At 34.5% G+C, this 24,687-nt stretch overlaps 9 protein-coding genes across 9 annotated transcripts; 3 read left to right on the forward strand and 6 right to left on the reverse strand.

Annotated features, from left to right (window-relative positions):
- Positions 1-352: 352 nt before the first annotated feature.
- On the forward strand, positions 353-886 carry rps24 (40S ribosomal protein S24; the record flags this gene model as incomplete). Its single annotated transcript, XM_004362567.1, has 2 exons — positions 353-640; positions 797-886. The coding sequence occupies 2 exons, from the start codon at positions 353-355 to the stop codon at positions 884-886; spliced, it is 378 nt and encodes a 125-aa protein (XP_004362624.1).
- Positions 887-1,539: 653 nt separating this feature from the next.
- On the forward strand, positions 1,540-3,843 carry DFA_03018 (putative ankyrin repeat protein; the record flags this gene model as incomplete). Its single annotated transcript, XM_004362568.1, has 2 exons — positions 1,540-3,346; positions 3,452-3,843. 2 exons carry the CDS (start codon positions 1,540-1,542, stop codon positions 3,841-3,843), a joined length of 2,199 nt encoding a protein of 732 aa, XP_004362625.1.
- Positions 3,844-4,334: 491 nt separating this feature from the next.
- DFA_03019 (uncharacterized protein) lies at positions 4,335-5,315 on the reverse strand (the record flags this gene model as incomplete). The annotated part of the gene is made up of 1 exon (XM_004362569.1): positions 4,335-5,315. The coding sequence occupies one exon, from the start codon at positions 5,313-5,315 to the stop codon at positions 4,335-4,337; it is 981 nt and encodes a 326-aa protein (XP_004362626.1).
- A 99-nt stretch (positions 5,316-5,414) lies between these two features.
- DFA_03020 (uncharacterized protein) lies at positions 5,415-7,799 on the forward strand (the record flags this gene model as incomplete). Its single annotated transcript, XM_004362570.1, has 1 exon — positions 5,415-7,799. One exon carries the CDS (start codon positions 5,415-5,417, stop codon positions 7,797-7,799), a length of 2,385 nt encoding a protein of 794 aa, XP_004362627.1.
- A 236-nt stretch (positions 7,800-8,035) lies between these two features.
- Positions 8,036-9,468, reverse strand: DFA_03021 (uncharacterized protein; the record flags this gene model as incomplete). The annotated part of the gene is made up of 2 exons (XM_004362571.1): positions 8,036-8,059; positions 8,137-9,468. 2 exons carry the CDS (start codon positions 9,466-9,468, stop codon positions 8,036-8,038), a joined length of 1,356 nt encoding a protein of 451 aa, XP_004362628.1.
- A 198-nt stretch (positions 9,469-9,666) lies between these two features.
- DFA_03022 (uncharacterized protein) lies at positions 9,667-11,421 on the reverse strand (the record flags this gene model as incomplete). Its single annotated transcript, XM_004362572.1, has 1 exon — positions 9,667-11,421. The coding sequence occupies one exon, from the start codon at positions 11,419-11,421 to the stop codon at positions 9,667-9,669; it is 1,755 nt and encodes a 584-aa protein (XP_004362629.1).
- A 146-nt stretch (positions 11,422-11,567) lies between these two features.
- Positions 11,568-13,244, reverse strand: DFA_03023 (uncharacterized protein; the record flags this gene model as incomplete). Its single annotated transcript, XM_004362573.1, has 3 exons — positions 11,568-11,723; positions 11,811-12,580; positions 12,662-13,244. 3 exons carry the CDS (start codon positions 13,242-13,244, stop codon positions 11,568-11,570), a joined length of 1,509 nt encoding a protein of 502 aa, XP_004362630.1.
- A 1,530-nt stretch (positions 13,245-14,774) lies between these two features.
- On the reverse strand, positions 14,775-19,545 carry DFA_03024 (uncharacterized protein; the record flags this gene model as incomplete). Its single annotated transcript, XM_004362574.1, has 7 exons — positions 14,775-15,568; positions 15,649-16,020; positions 16,464-16,486; positions 16,802-17,933; positions 18,366-18,808; positions 18,926-19,113; positions 19,426-19,545. 7 exons carry the CDS (start codon positions 19,543-19,545, stop codon positions 14,775-14,777), a joined length of 3,072 nt encoding a protein of 1,023 aa, XP_004362631.1.
- A 69-nt stretch (positions 19,546-19,614) lies between these two features.
- DFA_03025 (peptidase M41) lies at positions 19,615-24,511 on the reverse strand (the record flags this gene model as incomplete). Its single annotated transcript, XM_004362575.1, has 7 exons — positions 19,615-19,678; positions 19,807-21,363; positions 21,441-21,625; positions 21,709-22,341; positions 22,659-23,023; positions 23,537-24,206; positions 24,281-24,511. 7 exons carry the CDS (start codon positions 24,509-24,511, stop codon positions 19,615-19,617), a joined length of 3,705 nt encoding a protein of 1,234 aa, XP_004362632.1.
- Positions 24,512-24,687: the final 176 nt, after the last annotated feature.

Raw genomic sequence — 24,687 nt, forward strand, 5'->3', positions numbered from 1 at the left:
TTTATTACTTTGATCTCTCTGATGAAGTTGACTCTGAGGTCAGCGGGCAGGCAATAATTTTCAATTTTTTCATCAATTTTGAATAAATTTTTTTTTTTGCTTCTCCGCAAGCGAGAGGCGATGGTCTGAGCGGCTGTGCGCTCTGAGCTCTGCTATCCTATCATGAATATCAAGTCGATTTTTTGAATCTTCCTTTCGGATAAACTAGGATTGTACGTAATGTTACTCATATAGTTATAGAGATAGAAAAGAATAGAATAGAACATGACAGACACAGCTAGCTAACATCTATCCATCACTCATCATGATACACCTATAACCTACACTATCTTCTACTATTACAGAATAAAAAATGGCCGACAAATCAGCTGTTGTTGTTCGTACCAAGAAGATTATGGTCAACCCATTGCTTGCTCGTAAGCAATTCGTTGTTGAAGTCCTCCACCCAAACAAGGACAGAATCTCCAGAGCTGACATCACCACCGCTGTTGCCAAGATGCACACTGTTGCTGACGCCAAGACCATCTTTGTCTACGGTCTCCAAACTAAATTTGGTGGTGGTAAGTCAACTGGTTTCGGTTTGATCTACGACTCTTTGGACCTCGCCAAGAGATTCGAACCAAAGTACCGTTTGGCCAGAGTATGTAATCTCAAATTATTATTATCACATTATTGGAGAGGAGATATATTGTCACAGGATCAGCATAGTGTTATCAAATCTAAATCCCTCTCCTTTCTCTTTCAATCAATTTGACACTAACATCCACATTCTTCTATTTACTTACTATTATTTTAGGCTGGTATGCACACCAAGGCTGTCACCTCAAGAAAGCAAAGAAAGGAGAAGAAGAACAGACTCAAGAAGGGAAAGACCTCCAAGAAATAAATTACTTGAGAATAGTTTCATTCTTATCTGCTACCGTTTTAAAACAACACAATCCAAACAGAATCAAACCCAACATTATTATGATGATCACACTATTCAATCAATCATCTGATCATTATTATTATTATTATTATTATTATTATTATTATTATTATTATTATTATTATTATTATCATTATTATTTATTTTAATTTTCATTGCTGTTTTATTCATTCGTTTTCGTGTTTAATTTAAAGATATTTATGTTAATGTCTTTTTTAAAAAGGTGTAGTTTTCTTTTTGAGTCTAGTTTCTAGATATTAAGTCTGTGAATCATAATAGTCTAAAGTCACTCAATTTACAAGAAAGATGGTTAATAAATTCTCAGGAATGAAAAGGCGTCCTTCCAGACCAAGATAGACGATAGTTACCTAAACCTGCCCCTGCTTGCTGACGTTAGCCAAAAGATTTTTTTAAAATTTTGTTTGGTGATTCGGGTCGATTGTTGATTACACCCTTTGAGCTCAACGTCGTCGTATTTTTAAGTTATTTATCTCCCTCCTCCCTTTTTTCTATTTATATATATATCTCTACATCCAACAAACAAACAAACAAACAAACAAGTTGTACAATAGAATAGAATATATAGATAGAGATAAAAGAGAGAGACAGAGATGATAGGATTCTCACAAGATAGTAGTCATCTCTATGACCAATATAGCAATAATAATAATAATCGTTCGATGCACGGTGGTGGAGGTGATCATGGACACTCTCATGGTGGGGGTGGTGGCGATCATGGACACTCTCATGGTGGTGGAGGTGATCATGGACATTCTCATGGTGGAGGAGGTGATCATGGACATTCACATGGTGGTGGTGGAGGCGATCATGGTCATTCTCATGGGGGTGGCGATCATCATGGACATTCACACGGTGGAAATGGAGAGTGTGGTGAAGAACAAGAACAACATCAACATATTTATGGAGGTGTGCCAGATGTTATACAAAACTTGCAAATTGTGACACCGAGCGTTTTGGCGAAATCCCCACCAATGATACAAGAGCAATATATGACTGTTTTGGAGAAATATGCAAAGCAAGAGGTCGAGCGTAGTGCTCATCCTTGGAGTGCGCCCATCGAGTACTCGACTGTGCTGATAGCCCACGAGTGCGCCAAAAAGGGATTGGTCGACGACTACACCAAGTTGATGAACGATTCTGGTGTGACAGCATCGACCTTTGTCAATATTCCCGATACTGATGGATGCACTGCTTTGCACCACGCCGTCTTTAAAAAACAAAAGGATTTTGTACGATTCCTTTTGGGGCATGGCGCAGAGGTCGACATGGTGAGTCACGAGGAGGGTCAGACACCGTTACACTGGGCGTGTATTGCTGGAGAGCCCCAAGTAACATATGCGCTGGTCGAAGCTGGTGCCGACCCCGTCTACAAGGACAAGAGAGGATACAACGCGCTATTACATGCCGCACAATACAACGATGCCCATTCGGTACGTTATCTCATTGAAAAGGGGTGTCCTGTGCGCAGCGTAGACAATGACGGCCACACACCCGCTCACTGGGCTGCGTTCCAGGGACACGCTAATATGGTGCGTTACTTTATTGCCCGTGGGGTCGATATTGACGCCCGCGACTCGCTTGGCAGAACCGCGCTGCACTGGGCCTGTCACAAGGGCCACAAGACTGTCATGTCGACACTCTGCTTCCTCAAGGCTGACCGCACCATCGTCGACGGCAACGGATGTCGCGCTGTAGACTTGGCCGAACTCAAAAACAACAAAGACATGGTCGATTTCCTGCACGCCAAGGATCGCGAAGACAAACGATTCCCCAACATCGACGCATACAATCGGTTCTGGACGATGATTGGTATTTTTACCGTGTGTCTCCCCCCACTCTTATTTTGCACACAGCCACTTTGGCTTTCCCTCACCACCATTGTTTTTGTCGGCTATCTATTTAAAAACTACCTCATGCTCAACTATTGGGTACCCGAATACAACAACCCATTCAATCCAGCCGTCCTCTACACAAGCATTGTTCTCTGGTACTTGGTCTATATCTTCCAATTGGCGTCGGCCACTATGGAGGCTACTGGCAGCACCGTCCACGCTATCCTCAATATCCAAGTGTGGGTATTCCTCTATTTCTTTATCAAGCTGTGTTGGAGCGACCCTGGAAACATCAAAAAGTACCACACACAAGAAAGCTCGACCAAAGCATTTATGGACGCACTCGCCGACAACCAGACTCTCCCCGTCATCTGTCCGACCTGTCAAGTCAACCGTCCTGTCCGTTCCAAACATTGTCCATCCTGTAACCAATGCTCTGCACGTTTCGATCATCACTGTATTTGGATCAATAACTGTGTCGCTGCAAATAACCAAGTTTTATTCTTACTTTTAATTTTAAATTTCTTACTTACCATTGTTACTGGTGCTATCATTACTTTTTCTTGTATGTGTCAAAAAACAAAACAAATCAACAAATTTCAAATCAACAAATTACAAATCAACTAATATATTAATTAATTTATTTCTTTATTTCTTTTTCTTTTTTTAGATTTCCAATTAGATGAAAATGGACCAAATTGGGATGATGGAAGAATAGCATCAATGAAATATTATTTTACAAATTATCCAGCTCCATTTTACTTTTTATTCTATGGACCTGCCATTGGATTGTTTATTGGCAAGATTGGACTTTCCCAAGTCTTTACTATCATTCTCAACAAGACCACCTACGAACAAATCCAAGAGAATCGTGAGTTGGGTTATCACGGACACAGTCATCAATCATTTGACCAACAAAAGGACAAGGATGGTGTTTTCACTCATCACAAATATTCTTACAACGCTTTCAATCGTGGTAAATTGAATAATGTCAAGGAGTTTTTATTTGATCTCCAAAAATACTATTTTACTTTAAATTTAAATTCTAATAATAATGTTTAAATAATAATACATATTAATAATAATAATAATAATACTATTTTAAAATAAAAAAGAGATTCTAATTTTTTTATAACTATACAAACAAAAAAATATTATATTATATTATTTTTTAATTTTATTGTATAAATCCAAATTGTAAAGATTCATATACTAATATAGAAGAGTATTTTAATAAATGAGTTGATGAATTTGTGTTGTTGGAGTAGTAGAATTTTGAATACAAGTATCCAATGAGAAGAAGGTGTTTGGGTAGTTGGATATTTGGTGGAGAAAGTGGAGTCATCAAACCATCAAGATCTTGCTTGTTAAATTCTATAGAGTAATGATTGATTAATCGATCAATGTGATTGATAGTTACAATGGTTGGATAATTATGTTTTTCAAGTAAATTGTCTATACATGAGGAAATGTATGACCCATTTGTCCTAAAATCTATAAAGACTGACCATAAATATTCAAACATTTCATCAGAGATGGCCATTGACAGACATTCACCAAATAGACGAAAATCTGTTTGCTATTGATGCAGGGGATTGACTTGAGAAATAGTCTTGACATTGTTGTATGATTGTTTCGTTGTTGTGTAATAGTCCACTGAAATAGTGTTTTATCCAGTCACCAGTAGAAGATGGAGAGTCATCGTCAATCCAACTGCTCATTATTTTATATCCATGGTTGAGTTTTAAATCCAAAAGATTTCTATTACTACTTGTTGATACGACTGTAGTTGAAGGGATAGGGTTGTTGTTATTGCTGACAATAGATTGAACCATGGATTGGTCACTATGAAGTAAAATATTGTTGGTGGCCAAGAAATTGAGAGTCTCTAATACACTCTGTTTATTTTCAACCAACCGGTCAAGACACTTGTGCCGACTAGTTGGATTGTAGCGTCTGAGTTGGTCGGTTGTTATTCTAGTCTTTAATATCTCTATTTGACCATTTGATATTAATGTTTCAATCATTGCAGTTGAATAGTAAGAGTTGGTGATCTTGATACCACTATCCAATAGAATCTTGACAGTCTCCAAGGTAAAAGAGTATGATGGATTGGTACTATATACTCTACCATATTTTTGTAAAGTACAATCTATACTCAATGTAGTCGATGTACTATTTGAAAGTTTAACTTGATCAAGCATAAATGTCAATGCTCTTGTATTATTGCTAACTAGTACAATATCCAATATATAATTTAACATATCGAAATCATTATAACTTTTGTGTCTGGTTGGTGATAGATATGATTTCAATTGATCGTACACTCTTTTAAAATGTTTTATGAATGTATTTGTAAAGTTGTATTGAATCAGAGTGTAGAGACTACATTTGATGTGTTGGTATTTGACAATAGGTATATTCAACTGTTGATGAATGATACTGACATGGTTGAATATTTTTTGTCTTGTATATTGATTCTTTATAATAATAAGTCTAAATAGATTATCTATATGTTGATTATTATTATCCATTAATTTGTATGTTGAAAAAATGATTGTATGAAAGTTCACCACCAAATTAATGAACTAATTTCTACTATTTATTATTTATTTATTACTTTCTAATATCAGATGTCATTTTATAATATAATCAATAATAAATATTTAATTGATTATATATTTAAAAAGGTTAGAGGAGAAAGATTAGTAGATTCTACGGTTGTTTCATCGAGACCATTCATAACATTTAAATATGATGATATTAATAGTGTGGAATGGATGATTGATAATGGTTATATAGCATTATTGAAATACAAGATACAACGACGAGATGTATCAATCAACGCAATCAATAGTGATGACATTGCAAGTCTATGTAGTAAAGTGACAGACAATGATAAAGATATAGAATCTTTTGATTACATCTACTTTAAATGTAGTCATCTATTTCTATGTCCATCGGTTGTTGATGGAGCTGCTTCCAATACAACTACATCTTATCCATTGTCAAAGATACTCGAACGGTCTCAGCTGGATGGTGGGTATGCTCAATGGAGTGTAGCAACGGTGCAAGCAGCTTTCAATGCCGGCTCATTACCATGTGCCACTCTACTTTTTAATAGATGGGTCACCTTTGCAAAAGCAACGGATGGTGTTGATCCTCTCTATCAAAACTATCAAGCTACAGTACCAGATAATACCTATTTTCTACGTCTTGTCTATAATGCTTTAAATCAAACTTGGTGGACACCACAAAAAAGAATAGATCTCTCCAATATCGTCATCCAAGCCATCAAATCATTTGCAGCTTGTAAACGATCGTCAGAGATGTTAAAGAATATTAATGTACCATCTCTACCACTAGACACAAAAGATATCCTTCGTAGTGCTCATTTCAACCTCCCTGTTGATTTGTTTACTATTCTATTCAACACCAATAACATCTCTCCATCCTCTTCATCCTCCTCCTCTTCTGACCATCAAAGATATTTCATGGATCAATATTTGGAATGGTTAAATGAATTACCATGCTATGAAGCAGATAAACCACTCCCATCAATTGGAGATTCAACCATACCAGATCTATTAAAACTGGTCAAAAGACATTGGAAAACCTATAACCTCCAACAAAAATGTACATTTATAGATCAAAATACAATTGAAATGATTGATTTTATTGAATCAAAAATTAGTCTTCAACAAGAAAATAATAATTATAATATTAAAGAGTTTCTTTTACCCAATTCCTCTTCATCCTCATCCTCTTCTTCTTTGTCCTCTTATAAATGGATTTATTTAAAATGGATTTTAAAATCAAATAGGATCAATCAATTATCTTTTGACAAGGGGAAATGGGTAAATAGTTTTATAAAGGCAGCAATTAAGGAAGAAGATAGATTGGAAGAGTTGAATGACCTTTTACAAGTTACGATACCAATTTTTAAATATAATATTGATTGGTCACAAATGTATTATCAAGATTTTGGTCACTCAAAATGTAATGATATTATACGTCGAGCTATTCAAAATGCATTACCAAATACTACTGTATTTTTACTTACCCACGATCAAGTTTCGGAGGATACTACCGAATTGTCATCATTCCATCAACCATCACCATTGGTAGCAATCAAGGGTGGCCATCTACCATTCATTCAAAAAATGTATCAAGCAGCCACCACCGATTTACTTGACGGCACCACCTTTGGTACTCTTGATCTACAACTCGAACTACTCACCATCAGTGCTCAGTACGATCAATATGAAATTATCAAGTGGCTGATTGGCCAAATCAAACAGGATGGTTTTGATCAATCTGTCAAATTGCCAATCATTCAAGTTGCACTCGAAACCGCGCTTCTTCATAGCCACGGTAGGATAGTCAATTTAATCTTGTCCGAGTTTCCAGACCCCTGTATTTTTACACGTTCTCTCTTGGAGGTTGCCTCTGTATCTGGTAATGTTGACTTTTACACCAGTCTACAACGTCGTGTTCAACTACCAGACGGCGTACCAAAAGATTTTATCGATTATCAACAATCGATACTGTTTTCCATCAATCAAGGATCAACCAAATTGGCTCATTACATTATCAAAATCGTCCTAGGAAAGAATGAAAGTGATTCACTACTTTCTTTCAGCTTTTTATTTTGTATTCATGCTGCCATTAAACTTGGCAACTTTGAATTGTTTAAATACTTTATGGAGTCAATTAAAACCAACATGGACAAGGATACTGTCATTACTCAGTTTATTTTATCGGCTATGGATTATGGACGTGTCCAAGTGTTGGATTACCTCTTGACCAAACATCCCTCCAACTATCAACTCTTGGTTAGCGACATTTATCGTGCTCTCAGTCGTGGCCACATTTCCATTCTTCAATACTTGGTCAGTGATAAAAACTCGTCCCACTTTAAAGTGTTGACTCAATATGTTAAAAAGTTTGGACCCCTTCACGATCATCCTCCAAACACCAAATCTTTTTTAATTAATAATACATCTTTATTTAAATAAAAAGAAATAAATAAATATTAAATATTAATTCATTAATTTATTTTTGTGGAGGAATATAACCAAATTTTAAAGCTTCATTTATAGAAGGGTAGGTTGATAAATGACTTGGTTGTATAGTGTCAATGTGAAAATAGAATTTTGAATACAAGTAGTTGAGTAGGTAAAGGTGTTTGGGTAGTTTGATTATTGGTGGTGCAAGAGGTGTCATCACGTCGCTACGATCTTGTTTGTTAAATTCAATAGAGTAATGATTGATTAATCTATCAATGTGATTGATGATGGTGATGACAGTAACTGAGGATCTTGCAATTGATGGTTCATCATCGTTGGAAATTACATTGTGAATACATTTTGATACAATGTCTCCATTTGATTTGGATTTATCATCAAACTCTGACCACAAATAACTAAACATTTCATCAGAGATGTTGGCTATTGACATACAATCGATAAACAATTGAGCCACCTTTTGATGAGTTTTGGTTAGGCTAAACAAATACTTTGTATTGTCCAAATGGTTATTTTTGACTACATCACGAATAGGTTTGGCGCCAAAAGAAGACTCGAAATAGAGCAGTCTGACAATTGGAAATAGTCCAAGACGACAAGCATCCTCTCTAAATACCAATAACTCGTTATTTGTAAGATTGGTTGTTATAGATTGTTGCGTGTGATTTGAGAAATATTCCTTACACCTTTCAATTGTTTCCTTGTTGTTGGTGAGTAATGCACCAAAATAAAGTCGTACCATGTCTCTCATTGATGATGTATTTGAATCAATACACTTCTCTACCATCACTTTATAATATTCTTTTCGTAGGTGTTGCGATACGATTTGAATTGTGGATTGAAATGTTCGCCGATTATTATTATTATTATTATTTATAGTATCGTTGTATTGTGTTGTAATATGTTGAGTGATGAGATTATATTGATTTACTTTGGCTTTAGACAAAAGAAGAAACTTCCAATCATTTCCAACCAATAGATTGTTGTCATTCATAAAGTGTAGTATCTCTACTACTTGTGATTCATTCTTGTTTTTAGTATCGATTAAATCTTTCAAGAATAGATTCTCTCGATATAGTGGGCTGAATATTCGGTAATCTATCAACTGTTCCTTTGAAAGTCTTGTCTTTAGTATCTCTAGTTGTCCATTTAACAACAGTGATTCTATGATTGCACGAGTATAGTTTTTATTGGTGATCTTGATACCACTATCCAATAGAACCATGACAGTCTCTACAGTCAATGAATAGAACATTTTGTTGTGTAATGTACTACAGTCGACTGTACAAAGTGGTGGTGACGACGATGATGACGGAGTACTATTTGCAAGTTTAACAAAATCAAGCATAAATGTCAATGCTCTTGTATTGTTTTTAACTAGTACAATATCCAATATATAATACAATCTATCAAAGTCATTGCAATCAGGTCGATTATCGAATTTAATTGATTTCAATTGATCGTACACTCTTTTAAAATGTTGTATGAATGTACTTGTAAAGTTGTATTGAATCAGAGTGTAGAGACTACATTTGATGTGTTGGTATTTGACAATAGGTATATTCAACTGTTGATGAATGATACTGACATGGTTGAATATTTTTTGTCTTGTATATTGATTCTTTATAATAATATGTTTAAATAGATTATCTATATTCATTCCAAGTTTGATTATTATTGTCTTTAAAAAAAATTTGTTTGAGTTTCAAATGAGGAAAATAAACAATTTAATTATTTATTATTTAATTATTTATAATCAATTAATTATAATACTTAAACACATATTATAAAGTATCTTTTATATTATATATATTATTACAATATACACATATTTTTAATATTTATTTATATCATTTAATTAATTATTATTATGTGTAACAATTGATATATTATTAAAAATATAACCATGTTTTAAAGCAATAGCCATAGCACTATCATTCTTTGTATGGTCATGTGATTTTGATTGTGGTTCATCACATGGTACATAGAATTTTGAAAAGAAGAAATCTAATATTAAAAGATTCTTTGGGAATGATAGTATTTGGTCCAACCAAAATATAGGACGTTTACCATTTAATTGAACTATGTATTGGTTAACTAATCGGTCGATATGTTGAATGACTGCCAAATAATTGGGATGAGACAATACTGTTTTAATGCACTTTGATATGACTTGAGTATTCTTGGTACGATCTTCAAAAAAGGGCCACAAATAGTTGAACATTTCCTCTGACAAGGGATTGGAAAAGGTTGATTGAAATATTCCTGTATTTAATTGCAGCTGTTGATTCTCTACAAAAAACTGTACTATTTGTATTTGGTTGTATTGTATAGCCACTGTATAAAGTTGTTGATAGAAAAACCTAAAACTGAGTAGTTTAACAATTGGTAATAGTCCAAGTCGACATGCATCAAGTCTAGATGTTTCGATATTTGACCAATTCAAAACAGTAAATAATTGTTTTGGTTCATACTTGCTAAAATAATCTTGACACTTGTCAATAATATTTTTGTCTTTGACAAGCAGTCCACCGAAATACTGCTCATACATGAATTTAGCCATATTATTATTATGATCCACGTAATTATTATTATTATTATTATTATTATCATCATCATCATCATTGGATAAAGGTTGCTGTTGTTGTAAATGTAGTGAAGCGAATTGAGTGATATTATTATCATTGTTGGAAGGTGGTGGTTGTTTTAAAAGAAGTGAGGTGTAATGATTGTATAATGTACTTGTTGTCGATAGTGAAAAGGTATCAGTGTCCTGAGTATTCGATCCTGTGATTGGAGGCATGTTGACTTGTAATGCCAAGTTGCTAATATCACTCTTCATTTGTTGATGGTATTCAAGTACCGAGTCAAGTCGATTGGCAATTGCTAGTGACTGAATATGCTTCCAATCATTTCTATACAATATGTTACCATTGTGCATGACCCTGATCACAGCCAATACCCTCCATTGATCTATATGTCCATGATTATCAAATAGATCATCGAGACATTGTCGATTGAATTTATGACCAGCTTGGAGTTGTTCGGTTGTTAGTTTGGTCAATCGTTCCAATTGACAGTTTGAAACGAGTAATTGAATGATTGATATTAGATATGATGATCTAACCACTCGAATACCACTGTCTAGTAGAATATTGATCGTCTCGATTGTCAATGTATTGTTTCTGCTCCACCGGCGGGCATCAGAATCAATCTGTGGATTGTCTGCAATTGATAGTGGTGGTATTGATTGACCTACGTAGGTATCGACGATTGATTCTCTGTATTGTTTTACATGATCAAGCATAAATGATAATGCTCTTGTATTGTTTTTAGAGAGTATGATGTCCAATACCGGTTGAAAGCGATCAAAGTTTAACCACCCATATATCGTTCTATACTGTTCGCAGTATCGTGGAAACTGATTGATAAACGCATCTGTTTGGTTATACTGAATCAAACTGTAGAGACAGTTTTGAATGTGCTCGTATTTGACCGAAGGTATCTCCAACCTTTGATGTATGCTTTCAACATGACCAAATATCAGTCTTCTAGTATACTGATTATTGATAGCTAGTTTAAATACACTATCTATCTTATTATTATTACACATATTATTCTTCTTGTTTATGATCATAATACTAAAAATCTGCAGTATTTCAGAGTACATAGTCTTCAAGAAAAAGACAACATCCAAAATATTTCCTAATTTCTTTATTTATTCTTGACAAGACATACAAGTTATTTCTTTTTAAATGATTAAAGATTATTAACGTGATCATACTTGTCTTGTATGACAATACCAAGATCTTTGAATATATAACCATACTGTAAAGATTTTTCCATCATTGTAAAGTATTTTTTTCTTTTACTGCTTTTTAATTCTGATGTTGTAGATTTTGGTGAACAATAAAACTTTGTAAAGTGATAATCTAAAAGAGAAAGATGTTTGGGCAATGAAATGGGGAATGGGCCAAGATGGTTTCTAAAAGTCATATATACATCTTGATCATCATCTTGGTATGGTTGATTCCAATAATTGTCATATAGTCGACTGATATGTTTTGTGATTATAGGTACTGAGGAATAATTGTCAAGTATGATTTTAGCGCAATCGAATACCCGATGTTTGGTTTCACGACTAAACGCCCTCCATAGATAGTCAAACAATTCATCAGACATAGGGGCAATTGAAAAGCATCTCCTAAAGTAAAAGAGTGATCCGACCACCGATGTATCCATATCCAACAAATACTTGACCACATCCAAATTATTGTTTTCAATGGCTCTGACAAGTGGCATTGTCAAATCAAACATATCAATATTAATAAGTAGTTTGACGATTGGTAATAGTCCAAATTGACATGCATCATTTCGAAATTTCTCCAACAATTCTTGAGATATTGATTCCAGGTTTATATGATTGGAGAAATAAAGTTGACATTTCTCCATAACTTGTTGGTCGCTGAGTAGAAATCCACCAATATATAATCGTATCATATCTTGTAGTTCCAGTTCCTTTGAAGGTTGGTTCAACCAATCTTTTAGAAATAAAGTATATTCCTCACGCACAGGTTCGGTGGTGACATTATCTACTTTCTTTATACTCCCTTGATCGGCATTGGATGGTGGTGGGATATCATTATTAATTAAAAGAGAACCAAATCTTTTTAATTGATTGATCTCTCTTTCGATTTGTTTATGGTATCCAAGGATCGACTTGTATTTCTTTTTTGTTGCAACTGTTTTTATAAAGTCCCAATCATTTCGAACTAAAAATAGATTAAAATGAAGCACTTTGAGTACACTTAATACCAGTAGTTGATTGTCATTGTCCATTAAATCTTTGATACATTGTCGATTGATTTGTTTGGTGCAAAGTTGGAATTGCTCTTTTGTTATTTTAGTCTGTAGTGCCTCCAATTGACAACTTGATATGAGTGATTCAACCATTATGGTTACTAAATTTTGGTTCGATATTTTAATACTACTATTCAATAGAACCATGATAGTCTCCAAAGATAATCTATATGCTTGGTTGTCATCATAAGCCAATCTTTCCCTCATAGAGAGTGAAAATGGTGATGATCTATTCTGTGGCAGTTGATCATTTACATATCCAAGCATAAATGATAGTGCACGACTGTTGTCTTTCAATAATATGATCTGTAGTAAGGGACCAAATAGAATGTCGTTGATACGGTACACTTGCTCACAAAAGGATCCATGTTCATCTTTAATTTGATCATAGAATCGCGGGAACTGATTGATAAATGAATCAGTGCGATTGTACAGTATTAACTGGTAGAGACAGTTTTCAATATTCTCGTATTTGAAGCTTGCTATATCCAACTGTTGATGTATGACAGAGACATGATTGAATATCAGTCTTCTAACATACTGATTATTGATGATTTGTTTAAGTGCATTATCCATCGATATTATTATTATTATTCTTATTATGATAATTATTTATCTGATTCTTATCTTTTGAATAATACCAAGAATGGTCGTTAAATTCCAAAAAAAAACTCTTTTTGTTATAAATTTAGGGGCATATGAAGGGCTCCGATGCTGCAAAAAATATTTGGAAACTAATTATTTTATTTGTATTGTAGAGTTCCATGTGATTGATTATTTTATTGATGATCTACACATTCATAATAATAGTTTAATAAATATGATAGTGTATATGTAGTGGGCCCTCCTACTGTATATCACTATTGTATTTAGTAAAGAATAAGATCAAGTAATAAAGTCTTAATAATGTTGTTAGTATGGTTTTATATTCCAAAATAGATTTATCAAAAAAGATAAAACATATTGTTTGAAAATAATCAAATGATTCATTCAAAATACTGCCTTCTTCTTCTTCTAAGCAATAATAAAATCTTGAAAAATAGTAATCCAAAAGAGGGATGTGGTCTGACAGGATAAGATATGGTGGGTTTAATGTGCTAGATTCGCAGGGCTGACTGTAGAGATGGTCAAATAATCGTTCCATGCGCTTGATAATGATTGGTACTGAGGGATAATAAACTCTTTTATAACAAAGTAAATGGTCTAGGCCATAGATTACTTTCTTTTTAAACAAATATTTGGAAATAGTTTGACAATTAACAAAAGTCCTAACCGACTTGCATCACTTCTATATTTGTCCAAAATCGAAACAGGAATTCCGTCAGCTATTGAATGTTGGGTATAGTTGGAGAAATAGAGTTGACACTCTTCTATGACTTTTTGATCGTTGAGTAGTAATCCACCAATATATAATCGTATTGTTATTGTCATTTGGTTCCACTGATGACAGATGTTGCCTTTTGTGTAGTTGTAAAGAAATAAAGTATAATGATCCTCTAGTGCCGGACCTACCAGTCGAGGTGGGGAGACCACAGAAACTTGTGTTTTAGTACTATCTAGACCTTGAATTTCACGACCAAATCTTTTTAATTGATTGATCTCTCTTTCGATTTGTTTATGATATCCAATGATAGATTTATATTTCTTTTTTGTTGCCATCTCCATGATAAAGTCCCAATCATTTCGAACCAAATATCGATTACTATGAATCACTTTGAGTACACTTAATATTGATTGTTGATTGTCATTGTCCAATAAATCTTTGATACATTGTCGATTGATTTGTTGCAAAGTTGGAATTGTTCTTTTGTTATTTTTGTCTATAGTGCTTCCAATTGACAGTTAGATATGAGAAATGCAACCATTGCTTCGACACAATATTGATCTGTTACTCAAATGCCACTATCCAATAGAACCATCGTAGTCTCGACCGATATTCTGTATTCTTTGGTATTTTTTTTGAAAAATGTGACACATACATTGATTTTAAAGGTTGTATCAAATTTGATTTTTATTTTTAACAGTTTTATTCTCATCATCATTCTTGAACGTCAACATTTTGGAATATATAGCCATACTCTAAAGATTGATTAATAATATTCCAATTTAAATATCTTTTGAAATATCACTTTCAAGTCTACCACTAGAAAAATAGTACTCTATTAAAAGTAGATGTTTTGGAAATGATAATTTGGGTTTGGAATAATGACGATGATGAGTTGAACTTGGACCGATATCTTGATAGAAATGAGCTTGATGATGGTTATATAATCGATCAATATGTTTGGTGATGATTGGTACCGAAGAATAATTGGCAAGTAGGTTTAAAATGCAACTTGATACCATTTTCTTGCACTCTTGTGAATTAAACTCTGTCGATAGATAGTTAAACATTTCATCTGACATGTTTGCCAATGAAAAACATTTCACAAAAAAGTTGGTAGAAAAAGAAATGGTGGCATCCATATTCAATAAATACCTGACCACCTCTAAATGATTATTTTCAATTGCACCAGCCAATGGAGTAGCCAAGAATTTTCTTTTAACTTTTGAAAGTAGTAGTTTGACAATTGGTAATAATCCAAATAGACATGAATCATTTCGAAATTTTTCCAATGTCAATCTAGGTACTTGAACTGATATTGATTGATGGTTGGAGAAATAAAGTTTACATTTCTCTATTACTTGTTCATCGTAGAGTAATAATCCACCAAAATACAGTCTTATCATATCTTCCAATGAAAGTTGAAAGTTATTGTTTTTTATCTTGACTAGAAACAAAGTATATTCTTCAGGACCCCGAACCACTACCACTTTATTTTTCTTGATCGATAAGGGTGAGGAATCAGCTTGTTTGATTGAAAAACAAACTTGATGTTGTATTTGATTGATCTCCAACTCTATTTTGACATACCTAATTATTGATTTCCATTTTTTCTTTTTTGCTATCAATCGTTCTCGAGTTGCCAATCTTTTCTACCCAAAAATCCAATATTGTGCATCCATTTGAGAAAATCCAACACCTTGCTTTGATTCTTATTATTCATTAGATTAGAGATACATTGTTGATCGAATGGCGTTTTGTCTGACAATTGATGGTGAGGAATATTTGTCATGATTGCTTCCAACTCACAGTTTGATATCATCGATTCAATGATGGCCTTTATGTAATAATAGTCTGTGATTCTTTCAACTACATCACTCAATAGAATGTTGGTAGTCTCTACAGAGAATCTATATTTTGTTTGATCTCGGTCAAAATGTTTTGATGCCAAGTCGTCTATATGTATTGGTGATTGGGGGCTTTTCTCTTTTACATAACCAAGCATAAATGATAGAGCACGACTATTATCTTTTAATAATATAATCTCTAGGATAGGACCAAACAGACAGCGTTTTTTTCTAAAATCGTCCTGGTCTTTGATTTGATCATAGTATCGTGGAAACTGTTTGATAAATGAATCTGTTCGATTGTACAGTATTAACTGGTAGAGACAGTTTTCAATATTCTCCTTTTTGAAGCTTGCTATATCCAACTGTTGATGTATAATAGAAACTTGATTGAAAATCATTCTTCTAACGTACTGATTATTAATTATTAGTTTAAATAAACTTTCCATTTTTTTGTTATTATCTATTACTATTTCTACTAATTATTATTATTATTAATATATAATATTGTTCATCTTTGTTGTTGAATATTTACATTTATAAAGCCACACCTTTTAAAACGACGTGAAATAATAAGTTTTTTTTAATAAGAAAATTTATATATATGGGTTGTTTGAATTATACTATCATATCCATCGACACAAGCACTAAAAATTTGAGTTTATTCATCATTTGGAATAGTCAAAAATCCAAACCTCAATGCTTCTTTTTTGACCCTATCCAAGTCGGTGTATTTGGTCAGGTGCATTGGTTGTTTGTCTGTGTTGTGATAGTAGAACTTGGTAAACAAAAAGTCTAGGAGAAGAAGGTGTCGAGGAAGATTGAGGGTAGGAGGTTGGATCGGTATCCAATCCTTGCCTATTGGTATTGGCTGAGAGAGTTTATGTTTGTTGATGATTCGGTTGATGTGGTTGATTATAACCAGCGTTGGAGAAACCCTGTTGGCGAGTATGTCTATACACATTGAGAGAGTTTTACCATTTGTTTTTGTTTTGGAATCAAAGCTAGTCCACAAACAATCAAACATTTCATCGGACATGTCTATCACTAAAAGACAGTCAATAAATATTTTGGTATCACTGACAAAGTGTTTTCCTCCAACTTGTGTTCCTCCAACCTCTAGTAAATAAGCAACGACATCCACTTGGTTGTGTTCAATTGCCGTGAGGACAAATGAAGGGTAGAAAGGACTGTTGCTAAACAATATTCTGACGATTGGCATGAACCCAAGTCTACACGCATCTCTTTTAAATACAGAGTATTCACCGGTGAGCATAGCGATTGGTGTGTTGGCAGCAAAGAAGTCTTGGCATTGCTGTAGTACAACTTGGTTGTTTTGTAGAATAGCTGCAAAATATAATCGCATTCTATCGAATTGATTTAATTCCATGTTGCCTACCAAATCAGCAGATATCGGTGCTTGATAATACGATAAATAAGTGTCAGGTGCAGATCTGTCAACTGATAACTTGGAAACCTTGTAATCGAATCTTGTCAATTGAGTGATATCCATCTTTAGTTGTGTTTGGATATAGTCAAGGACTGAACCGATCTTGTTTGTCTTTGATAGATGAATAATCAGTTTCCAATCATCATCTAGTAACAAATGATTTTGGTGGCTGATTTTAATAATATCTAGTATCAGGTCCAAATCTTCGTGGAGAAGAAATAAATCCCTTAGACATTGTTGTTTCAATTGATTACAACATTGGTAGTGTCCCTTTGTTATTCTCTGCTTTAATATCTCTAATTGACCATTTGATATTAATGATTCTATCATTGCCGTTAGATAATTTGGATTAGTTATCTTTATACCACTATCCAATAGAATCTTGACAGTCTCTACTGTCAATTTATAAGATTTATCATTTTGTAATATTGCACCATGATCCTTTTGTAAAGTATAATCTATACTAGGTAAAGAAGAAGAAGACGAAGTACTATTTGCAAGTTTAACAAAGTCAAGCATAAATGTCAATGCTCTTGTATTGTTTTTAACTAGTACAATATCCAATATATAATACAATCTATCGAAATCATTATAACTTGATTGATTATTATCCTCGAATTTAATTGATTTCAATTGATCGTACACTCTTTTAAAATGTTGTATGAATGTACTTGTAAAGTTGTATTGAATCAAGCTGTAGAGACTATGAATATTCCCACCTTCTTTATAGTTGTATTTGATAATAGGTATATTCAATTGTCGATGAATAATACTGACATGACTAAATATCTTTTGTCTAGTATACTGATTATTTAAAACAATTGATTGAAATAGATTATCTTTTTGATTATTATTATTATTAATATTATTATACATTTGTTCTCTACAACTTTGAAAATATCAAATGAGTTTTTTTAATTAATTTTTTAATCAAACTTTGTACATCCCCAACTATTATTATTATTTAATTATTTAAATCTTTTTATTATTATTATTGTTATAAGAGTATTATTATTATTATTATTATTATTATTATTATTTAATTAAAACAATTTGATATTTTTAATTTTAATCACTTTTAACAGGGGAATTTGATCTTTCACGTTCTCTTTGTCTATCATCTCTAGATCTATCTCTATCCTTGTCTCTTGATTTATCTCTAGATCTATCTCTGGATTTATCTCTTGATCTATCCCTTTCTTTTGATCTATCTCTATCTCTTGATCTGTCTCTATTTCTATCTCTATCTCTTGATCTGTCGCGTGAATGGTTTTTGCTTCTATCTCTATTTCTATCCCTGTCTCTTGATCTATCTCTGTCACCTCCTCTATCTCTAGATCTATCTCTGTCTCCTCCTCTGTCTCTAGATCTGTCTCTATCCCTGTCTCTTGATCTATCTCTGTCTCTAGATCTGTCTCTTTCTCTTGATCTATTTCTTCTTGATCTCGAGCTGTATCTATCTCTGTCTCTGTCTCTTGATCTTGAACGTGATCGGTCGTATCTTCTCTCACCACGATCTCTCAAATATGGATGTCTTGATCTTGGTCGGCTAAGCACAAACATTAATTAATACAATTAGATTAAACGATATACCTTTCTTTTTTCTTTTCTTTTCTTTTCTTTTTAAATTACATACTTTTCAGGACACTCCTTTGCCCAATGACCTTCTTGACGACAATTGAAACATTTTCCTTCACCAGGATTTTTGAATGGAATGGCACCTGGACCGGCATGGCTCTTTTCGACTAGGATCTCTTTACCCAAAAATGTAGTATGATTGGTTGAAGAGATGGCATCATCGGCTGAACTTGAATCCGAAAATTCCTTTTTTTTTAGGTAGATGAAGAAAGAGAGAGAAAAGTAATAGAATGTGTCAGCCAAAGATCGATCTTTGATTACCAGAGAGAGACAGAGTAACCAGAACAGAGAACAGAGAACAGAAGGAGACAGAGAGAGCACAAAAGACAACAGAACAGAGACAGAGAGGGGATTGATTTCTTTGTTTTCAATCATAGTTTGTATTGTTTTCTTTTTCCTTTCTTTTCCTTGTGCTACAAACTATACTTGTACTTTCTACTACTACTAACTACTAACTACTACTAACTAACTAACTACTTCTACTTGAGAGATACATACAACAAAACAAAAACCTTTCTTTAATTGAACTTCTGATATTCTACCATATTTCGAAAAGAATTGTTCTACTTCATCTTGTCTAGCATCATATGCCAGTTGCCCGACATAAATCTTTGACATTCTATTGTCTCTCCTCTTTTTGTGAAAAGACTATATAAATGTCTCTTGATTATCTGTATGATGAACAAACTAGTAAGAAAGACAAGTTGAACTCTTTGCTTTTTTGTGAAGATCCTCTTTTTGAGGGTTGTGTCTTTTCAAAAAATAATTTTTTTTGATCAAACCAAAAATGGGTTGTTCGCAACTTTAAATTAATTTTAATTTATATATTAATTATTTATTTAGTTTCCTTTTTCTTTTTCCTTTTCTTTTTCCATCTACAATGTCGTGGTCTCTGGTTTATCTGTTGGTGGTGGTGGGACAATTTCAGCATCTTTAATAAGATGAGAGACATCATCTTCTTGACCAAAAGGACGTGGTCCCAAGAGTGTTTTGATGTCGTCAGAGTGGATGACCTCCTTTTCGAGCAAGAGGGTGGCGACCTTTTCAAGACCGTCACGGTGTTGTTCGAGGACTTGGACAGTCTTTTCATAGGCAGAGTTGAGGAGGATACGTACTTCTTCGTCCATCATCTCGGCGGTTTGCTCAGAGTAGGGTTTGGTAAAGTCAGAGTTATCCTTGCGTGGATAAGAGACACAGCCGACCTTGTCGTTCATACCGTAGATACCGATTTGTGAGTAGGCCATCTTGGTGACCTTTTCGAGATCGTCTTGGGCACCGGTGGTGATGGTGCCAAAGGTGAGCTGCTCGGCGACACGTCCACCCAAAGCCATACACATCTTGTCAAAGATTTGCTCCTTGGTGTGGAGGAACTCCTCCTTGGGCAGATACTGTGCGTATCCGAGTGCGGCCATACCACGTGGCACGATAGACACCTTGAGCAGCGGGCTGCAGTGTTCGAGGAACCACGAGACGACTGCATGGCCAGCTTCGTGGTAGGCAACCGTCTTTTTCTCGACGGGCGACAGAACCTTGTTCTTTTTCTCGAGACCGCCAATGACACGGTCGATGGCCTGGTCAAAGTGGTGGATGGTGATGGCATCGCACTCTTTACGCGCAGCAATCAGCGCAGCTTCATTGCACACGTTGGAAATGTCGGCACCCGAGAACCCAGGCGTCAACATGGCCAGCTTGGGTGCATAGTGCTCGACTGTATTATCGAGCTTGAGTGGCTTGAGATGCACGCAAAAGATTTCCTCACGCGACTTGAGATCGGGGTTATCAATCGTGATCTGACGATCAAAACGACCGGGACGCAACAACGCCTGATCTAAAATATCTGGGCGGTTAGTTGCTGCAAACACCACGACATCCTTGAGTGGGTTGAAACCGTCCATCTCGACGAGCAGCTGGTTGAGTGTGTTTTCACGCTCGTCGTTTGAGCCCGAGAACCCACCCTTTCCACGTGCACGTCCAATCGCGTCAATTTCATCGATAAATATAATGCATGGTGCGTTCTTGCGTGCCTGTTCAAACAAATCTCTAACACGTGCTGGACCGACACCCACAAACATCTCGACAAAGTCGGATCCACTCGTCGAAAAGAATGGCACGTTGGCCTCGCCGGCCGTGGCCTTGGCCAACAGCGTCTTGCCCGTGCCTGGAGGTCCCACCAAAATAGCACCTCTTGGGATCTTGGCACCAATGTCGTGGTACTTGCGTGGATCCTTTAAAAAGTTGACAAACTCTTCAATCTCCACCTTGGCCTCTCCCAAGCCTGCAACATCGTTAAATGTCACCTTGGAAGAATCCTTTTTGAATTTTTGTGCGTTCATCTTTCCTTGTGAAAACAAGTTCTTCTTTGATGTCATACCTTTAATCGATCTATATCCAAAATATCCTAATAATAAATATGGTAATATTTGAATAATAAATACTCTAATAAACAAAATAAAGAAGTAAAACAAATTAATAAATGATTTATATATCATATTATTTAATAGTGTGTGTCTTACCTATTATCAGTAACCTCTTTATAAGAAACTGGAATATAGTTATTTTTAACAAATCCAAGACTAGTTTGAGCTTGTTCCAATTGTTCTTCAAATACCTTTTTGTCTCCAATTGGGAAATATCCAAGGATCTCGTCACTTTGACCATAAACAACTGCATAATTATTAACTACTACAATTTTTGATGTCTAACAAAATTAAAAGAAAAAAAAAGAATAAGTACCAAATCAATATATTATATGATCGAGTGTGTATCTCTCTCTCTACGTACAGATTTATCAGGTAAATTCTTTGTAATGAAATCACTAAAAGTAATTTGAGTGGAATCTAGATGTGGTTGATTGGGAGCCAAGATATAAAAAGCGGCTCCAAATGCAGCGCAAGCCAATAATATATTCTTCCAAGTTGATTCTTCTTCATTTTCATTTTCTGGTTCTGGTTTACTATCTTTCTTATTATTATTATTATTTGATTTGAATTGATCTTTTGACTTGTTTTCTTGTTGATTATTGTTGTTGTTATTTGATTTTTCTTTGGTTTCATTGTTTTCTTCAGAAGGTTGTTGTTGTTGTTGTTGTTCGGCTGATGATTCCTTCTTTTCTCTTTTACCAAATTTACCCCATCCCTTTGATGCCTCCAATATATGATTGTTGATAGATGACTTTATTAAATCTAAATAGGTTTTATTGCTATTTGATGTTGTTGATGTTGATGATGATGATGATGTTGAATAGTATTTGTACAAGTTTGGTTGTTGTTGTTGTTGTTGTTGTTGTGAATATACATTTGATGAAGATGATCTCTTTAAAAAGTTAGATGATGCTACAGTAGAAATCGATGATAATGAAATCGATGAAGTATGCTTTAAAGATCTTCCTACAAGTAATGATGCCATCTTCTCCTTCTATTATACTATATATCAATCGATAAATATATATCTTTATCAATCAATATAAATATATAGATATATATATATGTGTGAATAAATAAACGAATGAATGAATGACTTGATGAATGATGCAGTTTATCAAAGTGAAAGATCGCTCAGTGAGATGAACACGAAAGAATTGGTCACCCCCAAAAAAAAAAAGAAAAGCAAAAACTCGAATTTTTGCAAATCTCAAAGAAGACAAGGAAATGAAATATTCATAATATTATTGTTTTTTTATAATTATTAACATTTATACATTATTTTAGTTTATTTGCTTTGGATTATTATACATTAGGTGTGTCTGTAGTAGTAGTAGTAGTAGTAGTAGTTGGATCAATTTTTGGAGTGATGCCACCACCATGTTGAGGACATTTGGCGTCTGGAGATGTAAAATGTTGAGTACCACGAATAAATTGTTTACAAAGATAACATAATTGTGATTTACAATTATTACATCGAAGATGGTTGTTTTTGGATTGCATACGATAGAGGGTATTTTTACAACGAAGACAAGCAATGAATTCGGATGTTTTAATGGGTTTGAGTTTATCCTTTTCCATTTCCCTCTTGAGACGTTCTTTCCAGAGATTGACAATCCCTGGAACCATTGTGCCAAATGTCTCGCAAACAGGGGACGTACCGAAATGTCCGTACCCTTCGATAATAGTCAAACAAAGCCAACAAAAACATTTCTTGCAAGATGAGCATGTCATCTTGTTGCATCCTGAAATCTTCTCGGCCAACACACCACAAGACGGACACATCCTAAATCCACATTCTTCGATGGTTTGAAGCAGCTGTTTCTGCTCTTTCTTCTTTTTCTCTTCTTCCAACCGTCTCGCAATCTCCTCGGGCCCAAGAGAGAACTTGGTGACGACCTTTTGCCCGCATGAAAGGGCTGGGTGCCAATCCTTGGAACATAGGACACACGTGGTCTTGAAGCACTTGTCGCAGTAGAGAGACCGCGAGAAATTGTCGTATCTCGCCGAATACAAGTTGCATCGGGGACATAAACGCAGTCCACTCTTGATCTTGAGCATGTTGATGAACCCCTCCATATGCGTCTTGTCAACATACTTGCCGACAATGTCTTGGTGCACTAGTTTGGCGCAGTCTCCGTACGGACACCGTATCTTGTCATAGTCGCCACTCTGCGCATTCACCATACACAGACCACCAATACAATCGACACACGTGTAGTGATGACACGACAACAATTCAAACTCTGGTCCAGGTCTCTCTTCACAACAGATGGTACAAGTATGGTATGTCTTGATAAACGTATTCTTGGCCATTCGATTATTATATTGTACCAAATAAGGTAATACATTTGCCAATGATACCCATCCAATATCTAATCTCTCCCAATATACATCTTGGTCATCTCCTTCCTCCTCCTCCATTTCCTCTTCTTCTTCATCATCCTTTATGATTGATTCAAAAGACAATGTCAAGTGTTCATCAATACCAATAAATGGCATCATAGAGTCTCTAATCCATTCGACGTATTTAAATATGACAAGTTCTCCAGGTTCCCAAATTGAAAGTAAATAATCCAAAACTCTATTCATCATGCTCGGTGACAACCATGCACACGACATGAATAATTGAGGTGGTGCCTTTTCAGGATAATTCAATGGGAATGAAAATCCAAATGTAATTGATGGTAATTGAATAATTGGATATCTTTCTTGTCTATTATTATTTGTATTATTATTATTTGTAGTTGTTGTAGTTGTTGTTGTAGTTGTAGTTGTACTATCATCATCTTGGTTGATTGTTGGTGGTGTATCCAATTCAATATAGAAATCATCTTTAAGATTAACATCAATCTTTATCTGTTGATAGTTGTAATATGTAAGTATAAGTACTATTTTTGGTTAAAGAATACATTTTGGTGTATGTCACATACATGAAATATATCAAAAGGTGTTATTATAGTATTATTATCATCATCATCATCATCGTTGTCATTATGGCTGTTGTTGTTGTTTCTATCACATTCATCAATACTATCATCACCTCTTTCTCTTTCATGAGTTAGCTCTGGATAGATTGTCTTTAAAATTTCAACCTCTTGCTTTGCAGGAAATTCATCGTATTCTTTTGACTCTCTGATTGACAATGATGCTAGATACGACATTACTAACTACTACTATAACTATCTCTATCTCTATCTCTTATACTCTATCTATCTATCTGCAATATAATATGCATGTAAAGTGGTTAGCTTCTCCCATCCTTGAAAGTAGCTGTCGATCAACTGGCTATTTTTCGATTCCTCATCAGGTTTAGGGAAAAAGAGATGAAACTGACACT

This window comes from Cavenderia fasciculata (assembly GCF_000203815.1).
Source record: "Cavenderia fasciculata unplaced genomic scaffold Scf_Dfasci-G-b-205a01.r1-3, whole genome shotgun sequence".
Lineage (NCBI taxonomy): Eukaryota > Evosea > Eumycetozoa > Acytosteliales > Cavenderiaceae > Cavenderia > Cavenderia fasciculata.